Source organism: Vidua chalybeata, chromosome 10 (assembly GCF_026979565.1).
Source record: "Vidua chalybeata isolate OUT-0048 chromosome 10, bVidCha1 merged haplotype, whole genome shotgun sequence".
Classification (NCBI taxonomy): Eukaryota; Metazoa; Chordata; class Aves; order Passeriformes; family Viduidae; genus Vidua; species Vidua chalybeata.
The window spans coordinates 1,185,360-1,205,398 of NC_071539.1; the positions used below are offsets into that span (position 1 = coordinate 1,185,360).

The 20,039-nt window shown below is 50.2% G+C and overlaps 1 protein-coding gene across 1 annotated transcript in view; it reads left to right on the forward strand.

The window, feature by feature from the left end:
* Window positions 1-14,083, forward strand: part of LEKR1 (leucine, glutamate and lysine rich 1) — a 53,058-nt gene extending 38,975 nt beyond the window's left edge. Inside the window, exons 8-14 of the mRNA XM_053951890.1 lie at window positions 1,247-1,328; window positions 2,877-2,954; window positions 3,184-3,387; window positions 4,450-4,531; window positions 7,498-7,650; window positions 8,593-8,892; window positions 10,529-14,083. Of these exons, the coding sequence (XP_053807865.1) occupies window positions 1,247-1,328; window positions 2,877-2,954; window positions 3,184-3,387; window positions 4,450-4,531; window positions 7,498-7,650; window positions 8,593-8,892; window positions 10,529-10,852 (1,223 nt within the window). The 3' untranslated portion in view covers window positions 10,853-14,083. The remainder of the gene's footprint in view (window positions 1-1,246; window positions 1,329-2,876; window positions 2,955-3,183; window positions 3,388-4,449; window positions 4,532-7,497; window positions 7,651-8,592; window positions 8,893-10,528) is intronic.
* Window positions 14,084-20,039: the final 5,956 nt, after the last annotated feature.

Consider the following 20,039-nt stretch of genomic DNA (forward strand, 5'->3'; position numbering starts at 1 on the left):
TCTCCCTGATTTTTTGTTTGTTTTGTTTTGTTTTGTTCTGTTTTGTTTTGTTTTGTTGTAGTCTCATGCACTATTTTCCTTTTCCCTTTACTGAAAAGAGGGGACTCTTCCAATTGTAGGATTTATCAAGATAAGGTGTGGCTGGCAGGAAATCCCACACTGAGATCATCCATCATCATTGCTGGAAATGACTGACAGAGACATGTGGGAAAAGTTACAGAAATTCAGGGAATTGGGGTGAAATGATAAATTTAAGAACAGGAATGACAGATTTGGCTTTTAGGAGGACACATCAGGGAACTTTGAAGAACTGTCTTGGGAGCTGTTCCCTTCAGAGACAAGGTCACCTTGCTTTGTTTGCTGTTGCTTTTTTTTTTTTTTCAGATCTGTTGCAATGATTTTTCATTAGATTTTTTTTCCATGTATTTTTTTTTGCTGCTGTCCTTTTGGTAGAAACTTGGATTCCAAATCATTCCTAGGCTTTCTGGAAAGGCAGCTCTTGTTCATGAGGATATTTAGAGATGCCCAAGTTGCTGCCCCATCCCTGAGGTGTTCCAGGATGGGGCTTGGAGCAGCCTGGGGGAGTGGAAGGGAGCTGGGACTGGATGAGCTTTAAGGTCCCTCCCAACCCAAGGCATTCCCTGATCCTGTGATATGCCCATGGAGATGAAAATCAGATTAAGCCATGTGCTGCTGCTTCAGTTTAAAGGGCTCCACATCTGCAAGTTATGGCTGTTCTCAGGATTTAAAAGCATAGAAAAGGATGATGTTAAGGCAGACAAAACCAGAGGAGATAATTTAACTAAAAAAATCAGGGATTGTACTGGGAAAAAGGCAGTGGCTGATTGGAGCTGAGGTGATGTGTTCTGAAGGAGAACATGGAGAGGATAACTCAAGTACAACAGCATTAAATTACTGCCAGGGTTTCAGATGAAGTAAATTCCAGGTGAGTTTTGGGGCCACCTTCCTGCATCTGTTTGCTCTCAGCTTTATGTACAAACAATCTGATTTAAAGCAAACAGTCTGATTTCATGTTTCAGTGTAGTTGACTTTGGTGTTTTCTGGTGGGATGAAAAGCCCCAGACACACAAAGAAACCCCAGGTTTTTGCTGTAAAGACACTCTGCTCGTGTGTACTGCTCTGCCTGAGGCAGGAGCGGGGAGCTGCCAGTCCCACCTGGAAACAAAGCACTGAAGTGGATTCACTGAACATTAACAGAGACACAACCTTGTGTTTTTGCTTTCAGATTTAACAAATCAGGTGGAGACAGCTGGCCTGCAGCTGCAGAAGGTGACAGCAGAGATGGATCACTACAAGAAGCTGTTGCTGTAAGATTCCCATTCCTTCATTGCTTCCCACTGCACATAAAACACACAAACCACTTTATTTTTTCAGCAAGTGCTGCTTGTCACAATGCTCTGAGAAGGTTTTGACCCACAGAGGAACTATTTTATCTTCATATGGTTATTTCTGAGCCCCTGCCTGAGCCATTCTGGCTGTGGGAGCAGGGCTTCCTTCCTCCAGCAGGGATTCCTGGAACTGCAGAGGAGGGATAAGGAGCCTGATGCAGTGCCTCACCTCACACACAGGTGTAGGATGCATTTTGGGAATTCCACGTTAACTTCAGGACTAAAAGTGTGTATATCCACATTGTTATGTGGATATTTTGTGTAATATATGTGTAATGTACACATATATTTTATGTCTATATACACATTTTTATGTAGGAAGGAAGGAATGTATAGTGATAGAGCGCTGCCAGAGGGCAGGGTTAGGTGGGATATTGGGAAGGAATTGTTCCCTGGGAAGGTGGGCACGCTTGGCACAGGTTTTCCAGGGAATTTGTGGCTGTCCCTGGATCCCTGGCAGTGCCCAAGGCCAGGTTGGATGGGGCTTGGAACCACCTGGTCTATGCAAAGTGTGGGTGGAACAAGATGGGCTTTGGGGTCCCTTCCAACCCAAACCATTCCAGGAGTTTCTCCCATTTCCAGAGCACTCCCCAGCCACTCAGAACACTCCCCCAGCAGGAGCCTGACACCCCAACAGCACAAAACATCACAAATTCCACAGCCCAGTGCTGAAAACCTCCGTGGGCACTGGAGCAGCCTGGGGACATCACCTCCAGGAGAATCCAGAGGGAGGGTGCCAGAAGATGCTGAAAAGGCACAAACTGTGTTTGTGAGGCTCAGGAGTCAGGAACTGGCACTGCCAGCCTCTCTGTCCCCGTGTTTCCCTGGAATGTGAGCAAAGGATTTGTGCTGTTCTGCTCTGCACCTTCTGGTCTCAGTTCCTTCATTCAGGGGGTCTGACCATGACCGAGTTGCAAATATTTGGGATGCTTAGCAACAAAGTACTTCAGTGATAATGTAAGGATTGAGTGGGAAGCAAAGATGTCATGAACACAGTGAAATAAACACTGAGGGCTTTCCAAGTGTAAATTAACATTTCAGCATAATATGGGCACAGTTTAATAAAACAACATATTCTATATCTGTTTAAATGTAAATATGAACCTTAACCATGGTTATTAATTGGTGCAATGGTGACATAATGACATGAAACCTGGAAAGTTTCCAGCCCTTTTACCTACAAAATTGGGATTTGTCCCATTTTATTCATTTATTACTCAAAACTGTCATCAGTGTTGCAAGATCTCCCTTCTTGTTTGCAACATTTGTCATCCAAGTCAGGCTGAGATGTCACTGGAGTGTAACTTCCAATTATTTCCTGGAGCTGACAGAACTTTCTGTTCGTGGCCTTTTACCTGAAATGGAAAATGCAAGGAGGAAAATGCACCCAGAAGTGATATCCAGGCTGCTGCAGAGTGAAAGCTCGTTTCTTTGGATAATACCCTTTTTTCCCCAATGTTTTTTTAGGGTGAAGTCAACAGAACTCGATGTCTGTCAAAAAGAACTGAAAAAGATCAAATATGAGAATGGAATTGCTGAGTCCAGGTAAATGCTGAAATGATATTTCATATTTTTGAGCAATGACAGCAAACATTTTATTATTTTAACGCAGTTTTTATGCAATAAATTTAAACATTTTTCTGTCAAGTAGATTTAACTTCATAAAGAACGCATGGAGTTTTGACCAATATTTTATTTTCCAGGCATCATTATTTCTGCCTATAAATAAGAATATTGTAACTACAATGCTGCTATTTCTTTATTTCATCTGTAGACTTACAAAAGAGCTGAAGGAAAAGGAGGAATCCCTTCTCGTTTGCCAGCAAGTCTGCAAACATTTACAGGAGGAAGTGGCTGAGAAAGAAAGGAGAGAAGAAGATCTGAAAAGAAGAACTGGGAGATCAGAGAGTGAGCTGGAAACCCTTAAAGCTCTCCTGAGCCAAACAGAGCAGGAGGTGCTGATGCTGAAACAGGAAAGGTAAAGGGAGCTGAGCTGAACTCAGGTGCTCCTGAAAATTCTGAATATTTTAGAGGTCATTGGATTGGGTTTTTAAATTATTATGGGATAGACAAAACTTGGATGGAGAGAACAGAAAAAGTACTATTAAAAGTTAATAGTAAACAGAGAAGTTCTGCTTGGACTGCAGGGCTTCAGCTGGAGTTTCATCTGAGCCCCAAAGCCCCATTTTTGCTGCTCGTTGTGCTGAAGGGAATATTCAAACCCCTGAAATGCAGAACAGTTGGTGCCTCCTGGCACCTTTAAATGCTGAAAACAAGCCTGTGGCTGTCAGGAGTACAACTGGAGATGGAGATTCTGTTGCAGGTAATTAAAAAAAATATGGATTCAGGTTGGTGAGTCCAAAGCAAAGGCACTCCAGCTCGATCCCATTCCAGGGAAAACAGCCCTCAGAAGCCCAGTGCTTTATTTTGCACATCTCAAAAGCAATCCCAGGGACAATGGCAGCTTTGTTCACAGCTGAGACCCTTCAGAGCCAGACTGAACTGGTGGGAAGCTGCTCCCACACCTCCCCAAGCACCAGATCCTGTCCAAGACCCTGGCTGAGGGAATACTGAGGCATTTTTGAGGTGGACAAGTTGTTAACAACACCAATGAGAGGAATTTAACCTCTCCAGGAGTCTTGCCCTACAAGCCCCACGTAACAAACAGTACCTTGAAGCACAGAAAGCACTCAGTGCTTTTCATTCCAAACCCATTACAATTTTAAAATTAATGATCTTAATATTCCAAGTTCATGAAATACAAGTTCTGGGTGGAATATTTTCTCTGTGTTCTCTGAAATTTGTCTTGAAAATATCAAAGAAGTATTAAAATGTCAATTGAAGTGGAAGATCAAGTACTGTATTTTCTTTAAAACATGAAACTCAGGAGGCAGTGAGGGCGTGGTGGAGATTCCAGGTGGTGATTCCTGGGGCAAGGACGAGCAGGATTTCATTGCAAGGCAAGGGGATCCCAGCAGTGTGGGCAGAGCCCAGGTTCACCTGGAATTTGCTGTGGTTTACCTGGAATTTGTGTTTTTAGGGAGCTGCTGAAGAGCAGGACGGAGCAGCTGCAGGAGGCACTGAGGCAGAAGGTGCAGAGTGAGGACTCCTGGAGGGACAAGGTGACTCTGGGGGCTCTGCTTTTGGGGGGTTCCAGTTTCACAAAGGGCACAGGAAAGCTGGGAATGATCTCCTCCAGTGCCACGTGTGGTGGAGTCCTGGAATCACTCACAGCCTGGTTTGGAAGCGACTCAGCCAAAAATTCGGTCAGGAACACAAAAATCTTGTTTGCCTTTGGCCTCTGGGTCTGCTGGGGCCTCAAACCCCGAAATTCACAGGGAAGGGTTTGTCTGGGGAGCCTCCTGTTTCCAAAAGCACATTTAATGTTTGCTGAAGTTCGTGCAATCACAGGACCCCAGCCTGGTTTGGGTTGGAAAGAACCTTAAATCCCATCCATGGCAGGGACACCTCCTGCTGTCCCAGGTGCTCCAAGCCCTGCCCAGCCTGGCAGCCAGGATCCCACCCTGCATCCAGGGGCAGCCACAGCTTCTCCATAATTTCCTTTGTCCAAGGAGTTCTCCTGCCTCTTCCAGTGGGATTTGGGAAGCTGTTTCCCAGGAGCAGCTGTCACCATGTCAACCTTGTTCTCATCTGCAGCTTTTTTTTCCCATGAGCACCAAAAAACCCTGAACTGAATAAGAAATAAAAATATATTCATCTATTTAAAAGAATAATAAATGAAATATATTTATGTGTTAAAAAGAATTTAAAAAGTATTAAAAATAATAAGAAATTTAAATAAGTGTGTGTATCAGTGAAGGAAAATTTAAAAGCAGAGCTGAACAGTAACTGTGCCTTGTCTGATTTAAACCTCACATAATTGGTGACTGAAATTACTGTATTTTTTGTTTCAGTGTCTGAAAGCTTTATTTAGTCCCAGGAGAACTTGGGGACTGGTGGCAATTAGGATCAGTTACATTTCTTTGGAAACCCCTTCCCTTCCCTGTCACAGGATATAATTTGGGAAGGGGATCAGGCTGGCTCCATAATCAGAGTGTTTTCAGCCTGACACGTGAACAAGATAAAGATTGGTGGGAGGGAGAGGGAGCAATTTCAGCTTTGGTGTCACAGCCATTAAAATGCAGCCACAGCAAGGCCCCAAAACTCAGCTCAGCAGCCAAAAAAAAAAAAATCAGCAAAGTGACAAAGTGACAACGTTGCCTTTGGTCTGTGCCACTGCAGAGCATCAGATGGTTAAACATTTTTTGTTTAAAATACATATAAACCTGAAATTGTTTCAGTGGAACAAAAAAAAAAGAAAAAAAAAGTCACTTTCTGGAAGCAATTTAAGAAATAACTCCATTGGAGCACACCATAGTGATGGAATCCCAGGATTAGGGAGGTTGGAAAAGCCCCCCAGGGCCATGGAGCCCAAGCTTTGAGCAGCACCAGAGTTGTCACCAGAGCCCCCAGGGCCTGGCCTGGCCTTCCTTGGACACCTCCAGCCGTGGACACCTCAGAAATCCCTGCTGAAAGATGGGTGCACCCATTGCTCTTCTGGACTTCTCAAATATTAATTAACGAGGGGCGTGGACATCAATTAGTGACCTCTATGCTCTCTTGGAACATCAACCTCCTCTTATTTCCTCTTCTGCTTCTCAGCTTTATGAATTTCAAGTATTAAATGTGAAATGTTTCGTATGAATGAGCTCAGGTTTTTAGACTGCCTTTAATTGTTCAGTCTGTGGAGTCAAGGAGCCTCCAACCAGTGATCAGGGTCTGGAATAATAGGTAGAGTTAATAAATCTGGGGATTTATCTTCAGAATTCAAACTCCCATCTAAGAACATAGAAATATTAATATTAGTAATAAAGAATTACATATGATAGAATTATAAGTACAGGAAATAATATACAATATCAAATAATTCTAAAATTATATTACATTATAGGTCATAATGATTACAGAATAATTAATAATAGTATAATATAATATGAATTACTAACAGGATATAATTATATCATATTTAAGATTATTTTAATAATAATTATATTAGTAATAATTGTTATATCACAAGAATATAATTATTAATAATATATTAATATAATTTAATGGTATATAGATAATACAATTCTAATATAATTATAATTAATAATGATTTATTAGTATCATTATTGATATTGATATTGTTGTTATTATTATAATAGTCTACTTTGAACATCTTACAAATACAGCAATTTTTAAGCTATAACTTAATGGGGGATTTGCACTTCTTCCACAACCTGAATTTGATATATTTTGCTTTAAAAAATAACTAAAATATTTCCAGTTTCTCTTTTCCCCCTAAAGACATCAGGGAGATTTATTATACTTCTGCTCATAATAATGTGTGGAATTAGATAATTGTAATGAAGCTCATTGTGGGCTTTTGTGCTTTTAATCATTGAACTAATGAGGTTTGTGTTGTGCATTTAATGTGGCTGTTGTGCTCTCAGCCTGCTGCAATTAAATCCATCAGAATCAGCTGCACAAAGGAATAGGAACAGCCTGGCTTAGGAAAAGTGTTCTCCTAAATGCAGCCTCCAGGGATTCCTCCAGAATCCACAGTTTTTCTGTTGGGGAAATTATAGCTGAATTTATAATGTGAATTATTGGAGATGCTGTAAGGACTGGGAAACTTCACCCAACATTCCACCTGGAGAAGGGTCTGGGATGAGCTCCTTGTGACCTGCCAGGGCCTGAAGGGGCTCCAGGAGAGCTGCAGAGGGACTGGGGACAAGGGATGGACACAGGACACAGGGAATGGCTCCCACTGCCAGAGGGCAGGGATGGGTGGGAGACTGGGAATTGGGAATTCCTGGCTGAGATGGGATTCCCAGAGCAGCTGTGGCTGCCCCTGGATCCCTGGCAGTGCCCAAGGCCAGCTTGGACATTGGGGTTGGAGCTCCTGGGACAGTGGGAGGTGTCCCTGCCATGGCAGGGGTGGCACTGGAGGGGCTTTAAGTTCATCCCATCCCATCCCATCCCATCCCACCCCATCCCACCCCATCCCAGTGTGACAATGCCACTGCCCCCTCTTGTCCCCCAGCTGGAAATGGACCTGGCCAAAGGGGAGGCTCGGCACAAAGAAGCAATTCTGAAAGTCAGGGAAGAGGCCAGAGTGGAGCTGGAGCTGGAGAGAAAAAACCAGCAGGAACTGATCACAAAATACCAGAGGGAACACGAGGAGCTCCAGCAGAAGGTGTGCAACGCTCGAGATCACAGAAGATCACAGAAAACTGTAAAAAATGGGAATGTGAAGGGATAAAACCTGCTCTGTGTGTCATCCTCTCTCTGGATGATACAGTACTTTTTCACAGTCTTAGTATATTGTATTTTTTTTTAATGGAACAAGCTGAAAATAATGATTCCAGTTCAAGTTAATTGGTGTGGAAGTTCTTTCTCATCTTGTATTTTCACCAGCAAAACTCCATCTATGTCCCCAGAGTTGCTAATTATATTTAATCTGACATCATCACTTTTTAAAAGCTTGGGACTGTTTCAGGCTATGATGAGGTGCCACAATCCCACCCATATTTTTCCTCCTTCCCAAGGGAACCCAGCAGCTCCAGGGCCAGCAAAGGCCTGCTGGGCTGGACTGGTGCTGGCACCACAGGGGGCTGGGAGCTCCAGATCCCCCCCAAATTTTATACAGAAATTGTACCTGTAACCTGAGTTTCCAAAAGGTTTGGTACAATTCCTGAGAAAATCTGAGAAATCTGGAAAAATGAAAGGAATGTGATGAGGTTTTATTATTATTTAAAATCTAGGACATTGTGATTTAGAGCTGAAAATAAGTTTGGCTTTATTCACTTGGCAAATATTTAACCATGGTTTTTAAACCCTGAGGAAACAGTGACTTGCAGTAAATTTAACTTGAAGTTAAATTTTCCCTTTTTTACCTCAGTGTCTCTGTTTGATCTTGAATACACGAATGAATCTCTGTGTTCTCAGTGAGTGGTGATTAATTTTCAGCTCTCTGGTGTCCTCTGAGGGAATTATGTAAATTCAGAGCTTTTTTCTCTCTGAGGACCTGCAAGTTTTAATTTGTTGGTTTTTTTTCCTCAAGTCACCATTTGTCTGCTATTCATTCTCATATTTAGAGGAACTGAGTGGAGATTAATTCCTGTCTGATCTCACCCAGATCCCAGGTTTAATATCCAGTGCCACCAAGAGCTTGAGGATGGAGATGGAAATTCTGGAGAAGAAGCTCCAAGATGCCCAAATGAAAGTGGCAGAGAAGGATGGAGACAAGGAAAAAGAAATCCAGAGCCTTAAAAGGCTCATCAGTGAGCTTGAGTTCCAGCTGACCATGGAAAAGAGCAACAATGAATCATTCCTGGATAAATTGAGGAAAGAAATTAAGCACAAGTCAGATGAACTGGAAAAATTAACCCAGGAGAAGACACAGCTGATTCACAGTTTGAGTCAAGTTCAAGAGGAGGTAGGAACAGGACCCAGGAAATGCCTGGTTATTTTTACTTGGAGACATGTGATTTCTAAAATCATTCAAAGGTCTGTGACCAGAAAATCCATTGAAATGCAAAGATTTCTCAGACAAATCCATCATCATTTCCTACATATGGTACATCACAAAAGATGTGAAGTTTTAATTCAGCAAATGCTTAAATTAGTGCTTCATAGGAAAAGATATTATTAAAAAATATTTTTCAGATCCTGCAAGGCCTTTCTTAGTCTGTAGGCTCATGTGCCACTGCCCAAACATGAGTAAACAAAAATGAATTCCCAATTTTTAGAGTAGAAGACACGGATATTTCTCATTCCTTGAACTGATGTCCCAGCTCCCACCAGTGCAACCACGTTCCCTAACTCAGGAATGCATAAAAATGAATTAAATGCAAAGAGAAATTCAACTGATGGATATTCTGACCACAAACATTTGCTGAATGCTTGGAATAGAATGGGAAGGGAGGAGAGAGCTGCTCCATGGGAAATGTGGAGTCAGGGACTGCAGATAAGATTAGGCTGGAATGTCCAAAGCAATTCAGTGGCAGGAAAAAGAATTGGTCAACAGTGAAAATAAAACTCTTCCAAGTGGATTAGTGCTGGGGTTGGTACTGATTTACTCCTTGGAAAGGTTGGGAAAGGTGTGAGTGGAATTCCAGTGAGGCTGTGCTGGATCTGTGCCCAAGGATGGGGACATGGGACAGAGGGGCCTTGGCAGGGCTGGGACAACAGGGGGACTGCATGGCCTTCCCATGAGTGGTTCCATGATTCCATGTGTGCATTCCTGGCTCCACACCTGGTTCCATTCCTGACTCCATGGCTCCATGCAGGCTGTGCTCTCCCACTGCAGAGGGTTACAGGGAAAAGCAGCATTAACCCCTTGGAGTCAGTGCACCTCAGTCCATTATTGCCTTTCCTTCCCAAGAGCAGCATTCCCAGTTCTCCCAGCTGGGCAGGAGGGCAGGAACACCTTCTGAGCACTTCCCTGGGCTGTCCCACTGGCTCCCGAGGGAGCAGCAGGACAGTGCAGGGTGGGTCCCTGTCCTGCGATGTCCAGGTGTGAGGGATGGCACATTCCCGGTGTTCCTCTCTGCAGAATTCCCTGCTGCAGGGGCAGTGTCCTGGGATGTCCAGGTGTGAGGGATGGCACATTCCCGGTGTTTCCCTGCAGAATTCCCTGCTGCAGGGGCAGTGCCCCGGGAGTGTCCAGGTGTGAGGGATGGCACATTCCCGGTGTTCCTCTCTGCAGAATTCCCTGCTGCAGGGGCAGTGTCCCAGCACGGTCCAGGTGTTTCTCTGCAGAATTCCCTGCTGCATGGCCAGTGCCCCGGGAGTGTCCAGGTGTGAGGGATGGCACATTCCCGGTGTTCCTCTCTGCAGAATTCCCTGCTGCAGGGGCAGTGCCCCGGGAGTGTCCAGGTGTGAGGGATGGCACATTCCCGGTGTTCCTCTCTGCAGAATTCCCTGCTGCAGGGGCAGTATCCTGGGATGTCCAGGTGTGAGGGATGGCACATTCCCAGTGTTCCTCTCTGCAGAATTCCCTGCTGCAGGGGCAGTGCCTCGGGAGCGTCCCGGTGTGAGGGATGGCACATTCCCGGTGTTTCTCGTTGCAGAATTCCCTGCTGCAGGACACGGTGCGCCGGGAGTGCGAGGAGCGCTTCGAGCTGACGGCGGCGCTGGGCCGGGCCCGGGAGCAGGTGCTGGAGCTGCGGAGGCTCAGCGGGACCCTCCCGGCCTCGCCGCGCTCGCTCCCCGCCGGGGATCTCCGCCTCTCCGGAGCCCTGGGCACGGCCAGGGCTGCCCGCGGCCCCGGCTCGGGCCGGCACGGCGCCGGCAGCGCCGGATCCCTGGATCTTCCCAAGGCAAGGGCGGCCGCGCTGAGCGAGCCCCGGGGCCGGGTCCCCGCCGGGATGAGGCACCGGCCGAGCCAGCTCTGACAGCTCCGCCTGTGAAACCATTCCGGCCTCCGAAGGAACACCTCCCGAACTCATCCATCCCTACAAGTTAAAATCCAGTTAAATTTTTGTTTATATTTGGTGCAATAACTTTTATCTGTCCATTAATTTATTCATGGTGTAATTAAATTAACTGCCGGGCGCATTTCAAGATGAGAAAAGGAAAAAGAGCCTCTCCAAGAGGAGCACAAAGAGCAGCACATCTTCAATGAGTGGGATTGAAATCAGAAAACCCCTGGATCCCAGAAGGTTTGGGTTGGAAGGGAGCTTAAAGTTCATCCCATTCCAATGCTCTGGCCCTGGGTAGGGAGTAATGGCCCAGCATCACAGGATCCAGGATGGATGGGGCTGGGAGCAGCCTGGGACAGGAACTGGAGGAGCTTTGAGGTCCCTTCCAACCCAAACCAGTCTGTGATTCCTTGATTCCATCATCTCAAACCTGGGCTCTTCTCCCTCTCTTTGTGTCCTGGAGCAGCAGCTGCAGTAAAGGGGGAGCGTGGCCAGGGAGGAGCAGCACGTTAAATAACGGAGCAGGAATGGGATCACGGCTCTGGCATGAGGGAGTGGCCAGGTCCTGGAGGCAAACCAAGTCCAGAACAAATATTTCCCTTCTCCCCCTTCCTCCCAGAACCCGGAGCTCCTGCTGCTAAGCAATAAACAAAATATGGAAATGTCAGGGACCCTTTTTTACTGGCTTTGAAAACAATTTAATGAATCTCACCGTGTCAAGGAAAGTTTACCAAGTGTTTTCCATGGTGGGATGACAGGCAGAGCACAAAGTGCCACGGAGGACGTGGACACCTCATTACAGCCCTGACATTTTAGGAAATCAAACTTCCTGCAGGAAGTTCTTGTAAGAGTGGTGTCAGGAACCTTGCCCTCCAGGACTCGTGGCATGTGGCAAAGCCAAAGCTCCAGGGACAAACCTGTCCCTGTGGATCCTGCCCTGCTGGCCGTGGGCAGCACTCCAGCCCTTCCCTTGGAGAAAACATCCCATGGCAAGGGGCTGTCCTGTCCTTCCCTGCTGGAAAGGCTTCAGTTTGCCCCTGGCAGAGCTGGGGGTGGTGCCTGCTCTGGAGAGAGCTCCTACAGCCCTGACCCTTTGCAGAAGGGATCCCCTGTGCCAGGGAGGGACATGGGGCTCGGTGGGCTGGGGCTGTGTAAGCCCCAGGCACATCTCTGGTGTGGCCAAACCCCTCCTGACTGACCCTGCCAGCAGCGTGGGGCCGGGGGGATCCATCCCCGCTCCCAGGGCACAAAGGGACAGCACAAGAGGAGCCCTGGAATCTCAGCCAGTGCCTCAGTGTGGCTCATCCTTTTCCCACCTGAAGTCGCCCAAAATGTAATGTTCTCCACAGATGATATGATGGAGAGTCCAGCCCCTGTCTGGTCCTGCTGCTCCTTCAGCAGAAATTGGGATCAGCACTGGCCATGCACAGCTTGCCATGGATATCACTTCATTCCCACTGGGATATCACAAACCAAAGCTGGGATGATCACTAGACCTTGCTCTGAGGTGTGTGTAGGATCTGAGATCCCGACTGTGCCTTGCAGATGGAGTTTTTCTACAAAAGAAAAAATTGGACTGCAGGAAAAAGCATCTTAGTTCCTAAGCAGTGTTAAAAGTGCATGGAAATAGAAACTGATGCCACAGATCATTAAAACGTATTAATCAGAATAAAAGCATGACTGTCTTTCTTTGTATTGTGCATTTTCAATACCAAAATAAGAGTAGGATAATGAAACTGGGGAAATTTCCTTTTGCAGACAACCCCCCACAGCCGCATTTTTAGTTAGTTAAAACAGGCCCTTATTTCCATCATGAAAATTCCATGTTGAATTTTGTCCTTGGTGGTTACAGGTGGTTGAGAGTGCCCTGCTGAAGGAAGAACAAACCCCGAACAGCTGTGATGGTGTGAACACTAATCCAGGGTTTCATCCTCACAGCACAGCATTCATTGGGGTGGGATGATAAAAGGGCACTGCCTGAAATTAATGCTGGGGGGGATTTTCACCAGGAATGTGATTTGTGTGGGGCATCTGGCATTGCCCTGGGAGCTGCTCCCAGGTCATGGCCAGCTCCCATGGATTGTTCTCCTTGGCCCTCCAGGCTCTGGAGTGATCCCACGCTGCTCCACCCGGAGTGGGGACAGGGCTCAGTGCCCCGTGGGACTCTGCTCCTGCCCAGGGAGCCAAGGGATGGGCACAGGTGCCACCAGACCTCTCAGGAGGATGGAGACCCTTCCACGGAGGGGGTTGGCCCAGGGTGTTTCTGAGGCCCCTTTTCCAGGGCCCACCCTCCCCTCTGTTCCCTGCCGTGGGATGTGGCTGAGACCAGCAGGGCTCAGGCACTGGTGCCAGGCACGGAATGAACTCAGGGTGGGAAATGTCAGGGAAAGGGGGAATAAGCCAGGGGGTCCAGATGGGAGGAAAGAGCTGACATCTGGAAAGGAAAGTCTCAGTGTGAGAGAGAAGAAAATGCCCTCCCCTGGAGCTGTGCAGCCAGGGAGGATCCCTGGGCAGTGGTGCAGCCCCTGTGCTTGAGTCATTCCAAGTGGGTGGGAAAAATCCATGGAAAATGTCCTGGCAGGAACAGCCCTGCACTGCAGAAGTGGCTGAACCGAGTGCCCCAAAGGGGATTTTCCATCTCCTGATCAATGGGATGTGGAAAGTGGTTTGGTTTGGCCTGGCACCACTCCAGGGAGCAATGCCCAGCTGGCAGTACGTGCTTGGAGCTCTGGGAAAGAGTCCTGGAAGAAATCTGGTGGGCAGAGAGGAAAGGAGCCTGGAGAGCCACGGAATGCAGCAGGTTCTTCTTCCTGCTGGAGGGTCACACTCTGTCCTTCACCATCACCATCATCATTGTCACTGACTGCATTGAGTTGGAAGGACCTTAAATCCCATCCAGCCCCACCCCAGCCATGGCAGGGAGACCTCCCACTGTCCAGGCTGGCCTTGGGCAGTGCCAGGATCCAGGGGCAGCCAACTGGCTGGGCCTGCCCACCCTGCCAGGGAACAATTCCTAATTCCCAATGTCCCACCCATCCCTGCCCTCTGGCAGTGGGAGCCATTCCCTGTGTCCTGTCCCTCCAGCCCCTGTAACACAGGCATTGCCCTCTCCTGACAGCCCTTTCCCCAGTGCAGGGCAGCTGAACAGCACTTCACTGGCAGCAGAAATCGGGGATGTAGCTGAATTCTGGGAGTTCCCTCTGCTCTGCTCCACGTGCTGGGGGCGGGCACTGGGAATTCGGGAATGACGGCCGGGGGTGGGGCTGTGCAGAGAAGAAGCTCCTCAGGAGCCCGAGGCTGGCCCCGCTCACTGAACATTTCCATGAATCATTGGCTTTTATGGAAATCCGTTCCAGCATCCTCTCCCCAGCTGTTTCCTGTGCACTGTGCTGGCTGCAAGGCTTGTTTTAACTTTCCGGGACCGAGTGGTCATTTCAATCACCACAAAGTTCTGAACAAAGAACCACGTGTGCCTCTGGGGAAAAGTACCCAAAAAAAGATCCTCGGGAACAGCTGGGAGGCGTCTGGGCAGGGGCAGGCGTGCAGCAGGACTCACGGCCCCGTGGGTGTAACCCAGCAGCAGCACGGCCTCGCTGCCTGCCAACCCCATCCTGTTTGCTGGTGTCTGGGTTTGGGGGGTGGTTTTTTTAGGCTCCTTCTAAAAATATAACCCCAGCACCTCCTTGGAGGGTGATGGAAGCAGTAGCTGCAGTTTGGATGAGGCACAAATTCACCTGCTCAAGCTGGACACAGGGAGAACTCGGATTTCTGATCTCCGGATGAAAGGCTGGTTCTGGAGACAAGGATTTTTTATGGATTTTCTGGATTTTTTCAGGATTTTCTGTGTTCATAGAAAGCCACAGAAATCCTTCCCTCTGGCTGGCTCTGGGTAAGGATATTCCAAACCTGCTGAAGATCCATCGGACAGGGAAACAGTCCCTTGTCCACAGGACTTCCACTGGGAGAGGATCTGTGTGTGTGCCTGACCTGGGGAATCCATGGCTGGGCAGGGCCATGCAGGAGGGCTCTGGAACCAGGGCTCAGATCCCTCTCCCTGGATCTGTGGAACATCCTCTCCCCTGGATCTGTGGGACAGCTCTCCCCAGGATCTGTGGGACATTCTCTCTCCCTGGATCTGTGGGACAGCCTCTCCCTGGATCTGTGGGACATTATCTCTCCCTGGATCTGTGGGACATCCTCTCCCCTGGATCTGTGGAACATCCTCTCCCCAGGATCTGTGGGACATCCTCTCCCCTGGATCTGTGGGACATTCTCTCTCCCTGGATCTGTGGGACATTCTCTCTCCCTGGATCTGTGGGACATCCTCTCCCCTGGATCTGTGGGACAGCCTCTCCCTGGATCTGTGGGACAGCTCTCCCCAGGATCTGTGGGACATTCTCTCTCCCTGGATCTGTGGGACATCCTCTCCCTGGATCTGTGGGACATCCCCTCCCCTGGATCTGTGGGACATCCCCTCCCCTGGATCACAGCACAGCTCAGGGTTCGCATCACGAGCATTTCATCCAAAGCCAGTGCCTGAAATAACAGGAGAGCAAAACACCTGGGCAGGCTCCTGGCACAAATGCACAAATCCCAGCAGGCAAAACTCTCCAGGGATCCCTCTTAGCCTGACCCAGGGAAAATTATTCCGGGACCTTAACCCTCATGATCACCACAACCCTGAGAGCAGGAGCAGGACACGGTGCTCGGGGTGTCCACAGAGCTGGGGCTGCCCCTGGACCCCTGGCAGTGCCCAAAGCCGGGTTGGCCACTGGGCTTGGAGCAGCCCAGGACAGTGGGAAGTGTCCCTGGCATGGCAGGGTGGGGCTGGATGAGCCAGTCTCACCTCGGGTTAAAGCGTGGCTGAGGACACTGAGGACACATCGCTGCTCTCCGGCCACGCCGAGGTCACCGCTGGCTCTGCAGAGGGCAGGGGAAGGGTGGCGGTGCTGTCTGTGTGTCCCCAGCTCTGGCATCCATCTCTGCTGTTGCCGGGGAAGCCACGAGGAGCCCTGAAACAAAAAGCAGCCCCGGGGCCATCCCGTCCATTAGGGACGGCAGCCAGAGCTCCCTGCTTGGAGCCAGATGTCAGAGATAATATCTCCGCTTGTTCCTGCGGTTTCCTTGATGGCAAAGCACTACTGTGCTCTCACCCTGCCCGGCCAACGGCGTTCTGAGCATCCTGGTGGAGAAAAATACGGAATTCTGGAGGGCTGGTTTGGGGCTGGGCTGGCCCAGGGCTCCCAGCCGGGAGAAGCTCCCGGGGGATGCTGAGGGGGAGGAAGGAGTGCGCTCCGTGCCCTTGGAGGAAGTGTTTTATTCCTTTGGAAGGGACAGGGTGACAGCTCCAGCCTCTCCCCTCCACTTTGTCCCGTTTCAGTCACTGTCACCCCACCGTGTCCTCAGACCAGGTGTCTCCTCAGCTTGCGGAGCAAACTTGGAACCATCTCCACCTGGCAGAAGGATGCTGGAAGTGTTTCCTTTTTTAGAGGTATTGAGACATAGAAAAGCCTTCAGGCCTTGAAAAAAACCTCCACTTCTCACCTTTTAAACAGGCATTGAGGCATAGAAAAGCCTTCGGAGTTTGAATAAAACCTCAGCTTCTCACCCTCTAAATCACTTTAAAACGAGACCTCAGGCTCTTGAGTCTCAGCTCCTGATTGCTCCATACAAACCTGGGCTCCCAAGTCACAGGGAATTTTGGGAAGCTGCAGCAATCCCTGAACAGGGGTAATTAAATCTGTGAGGGCCTTTCAGGAGATTCACTTGGTTTAAGGTCATTTTGCTGCGGCTTTTCCCTCTTGGCTCCTGAGCACAGGCCCTGGGGCTGCCCAGCACCTGCAGGGCCTCAGAGGGATCAACCTGGCCTGGAACATTGCAGGGATGGGGCAGCCACAGCTCCTCTGGGGCACCTGGAGGAGCTCAGGCCGTGGTGAGGAACCCCCATTCCCTCCCCTTTGGGGTCACTCGGGGCTGTCCCGGAGCTGTCCCGGTCCCTGCTCACTCCTGGGGAATCTCCCACAGCTGGTGGCTGGTGCCACCCCTGGAGGCCTTGATCCATCCCCAGCTCCCAGCAGCTGGAATTCGGGGCTCCCAACAGCTGGATTTGGGGTGTCCAGCCGAGGCCGTGACCGGGGTTGTTCTGCCCCCCGGGCCAGGGCAGGACATTTGTCCCCTACTCACCTCGGTGGCTCTCGGTGTGGGCAGCGCCGGCAGAGCCGAGAGCGGGGAGGCCCCGCTGGGCTCGGCAACACTTCCACCTACAGAGGGATCCCAGAACGGCAGCGGGAGTGAGGGGAACCCGGGAGTGAGGGGAAATCCTGGGAGTGAGGGGAGATCCCGGGAGTGAGGGGGGATCCCGGGAGTGAGGGGAACCCGGGAGTGAGGGGGGACCCCAGGAGTGAGGGGAGATCCTGGGAGTGAGGGGAGATCCTGGGAGTGAGGGGGGAACCCGGGAGTGAGGGGGGACCCGGGAGTGAGGGGGAGATACCGGGAGTGAGGGGAACCCGGGAGTGAGGGGGGATCCCGGGAGTGAGGGGAGATCCCGGGAGTGAGGGGAGATCCTGGGAGTGAGGGGAGATCCCGGGAGTGAGGGGGGATCCCGGGAATGAGGGGAGATCCTGGGAGTGAGGGGAGATCCCGGGAGTGAGGGGAGATCCTGGGAGTGAGGGGCGGACCCCGGGAGTGAGGGGAGATCCTGAGAGTGAGGGGAGATCCCGGGAGTGAGGGGAACCCGGGAGTGAGGGGAAATCCTGGGAGTGGGGGGAACCCGGGAGTGAGGGGGGGAACCCGGGAGTGAGGGGGGGAACCCGGGAGTGAGGGGGGACCCCGGGAGTGAGGGGGGGATCCCGGGAGTGAGGGGAGATCCCGGGAGTGAGGGGAGATCCTGGGAGTGAGGGGAGATCCCGGGAGTGAGGGGAGATCCTGGGAATGAGGGGAACCCGGGAGTGAGGGGAGATCCCGGGAGTGAAGGGGGAGATCCCGGGAGTGAGGGGAGATCCTGAGAGTGAGGGGAGATCCCAGGAGTGAGGGGGGATCCCGGGAATGAGGGGAACCCGGGAGTGAGGGGAGATCCCGGGAGTGAGGGGAGATCCCGGGAGTGAGGGGCGGACCCCGGGAGTGAGGGGGGGATCCCGGGAGTGAGGGGGGGATCCCGGGAGTGAGGGAGATCCTGGGAGTGAGGGGAGATCCCGGGAGTGAGGGGAACCTGGGAGTGAGGGGAGATCCCGGGAGTGAGGGGGACATGGAATCCATGGGAATGAGGGGGAGAGCACAGAACCCCTGGGAATGATGAGGGCATGGAACCCCTGAGAATGAGGGGGGCACGGAATCCATGGGAATGAGGGGACACAGATTGCCAGGAATGAGAATGAGGGGGGGGCAGAGAATCCCTGGGAATGAGGGGGACACAGCAGCCCTGGGAATGAGGGGACACAGCACCCCTGGGAATGAGGGGACACAGCACCCCTGGGAATGAGGGGACACAGCAGCCCTGGAGCCCCAGGGGATTGGGGAGCTGGAATGTCTCTGCAGGGTGGGGGCACAAGCCCCTTGCTCTCTCCAGAAGGATTCTCCCTCCTGGGACAAAAAATGGTCACTTTTGCTAAGTTTTTTCCTTCCACTGGAATACAAAGACTTTTTCTTCAGGCCAGCTTTACTAATTTTAACTTTTTTTTTTTTTTTTTGCTTTAATAGCCCTGCTGGGCTGTGGCCAGGCAAGAGGAGGGGATGGAAAGCTGTTTCCTTTGCAGGAGTGCTTTTTCCAAAGGGGGATGTGATTGCCAGCCTGGCCAGGAGAGTTTGCTTCCTGCCCCAAGGAGCTTGGAAGTGACAAGGAGCATGGACAGGAGAGTCACAGACTCAGCCTGATGTGAAATCCTGGATTTTATGAGCATTTCCTGGCAGAAGCAGCAACCAGGGAAAGATTTCCTGGAAAAGGGGCCTTTATCACCTCACCTGCTGCCACTCACCTGTGGGTTTGGGGGTGACTGAAGCCTTGAGAGGGACCTGTTGGGCCAATTTCCACCAAATATATTCTCTGATTGTTCATTTTTTCTCTTCCCAAACCATCCAAAGCTCCTGGTCCATGCTCATCCTTCCAGAATCTGTAACAAACCTGAAAGTGAAGGACAGGCAGAACGGTTTGTATGAAATGCCTTGAAACCCTTGCATCTTTTTGTTGGAAATTAGTAAAAAAAAATTAACTAAGTCCTTTTTTTCAGAGAAAATGCAACTCTGAGGGTGAGACCCACCCAGGCAAAGACCTGTGCCCAAGGAGAACTGGCTGGGATATTTCCCTGTCCCTGTAGGTCTCACATGTTCAGAGCCCAGTGGCAGCTCCTGATTTCCAGTAGCGTGGCAGAGGCTGCATCATCACCCAGGCCAGGAATCCTGCAGATTTCCCAGGAAAATTGTCTCAGCTGCTGAGATATGAGCAGAGTGTAGCCTCAGGTGACTCCTGGAGGTCACCACAGGTGCTTGAAGTCCATCAGCCCTGCCAAATGATGAATTTCTGGGACTCAGTTCCATGAAAACGTCAAAATTCAGGGATACTGCCAAGGCACTGTGGTGCAGGGACATTTCAGCTGTGGTGCCCTGCAGCTCCTCATGCCAAGTCCTGCAGGGAATGGGGCACTCAGGGGCCCCTCAGGTGCCCTCGTGCTGAACCCACAGACCCCCAGGGCCAGGCTGTGACTCCCACCCGGGATCTGCTGCAGTCCCAGAGCTGGCTGGGGAGGAGTTTTCCCCCCCAAGAACAAGCACTGAGCTCCTGCTGGGCTGCCTGGGGAGCAGGAGCTGTCCTGCTCTGCCACACCTGCTGCTGCTCAGGGAAGGGAAGCACAGTCAGTGCTCACACAAACCAGCGCTGAGCCCTCCATGGGTCACTCCAACACAAACCCCAAATCCAGGGCAGGCAGTGCTGCTCCTCCAAACCCAGGGTGTTCTCTCTGCTCTGGACTATCCGAGCATTTGTATCTGGGGGAAAAAGCTCCTTCAATTTCCATAGCAACAACCACATTTTCCTGAACACGACACACACAGACACAGTTGTTAGAGACTGAAAAACAGTGGTAACCAAGAAACAGAAAGAGACATTTTATCTTTTCCTCCCCAAAAACACTCACTCACTTTGAGCCTTTCCAGAGCAGATGCAGAGGGG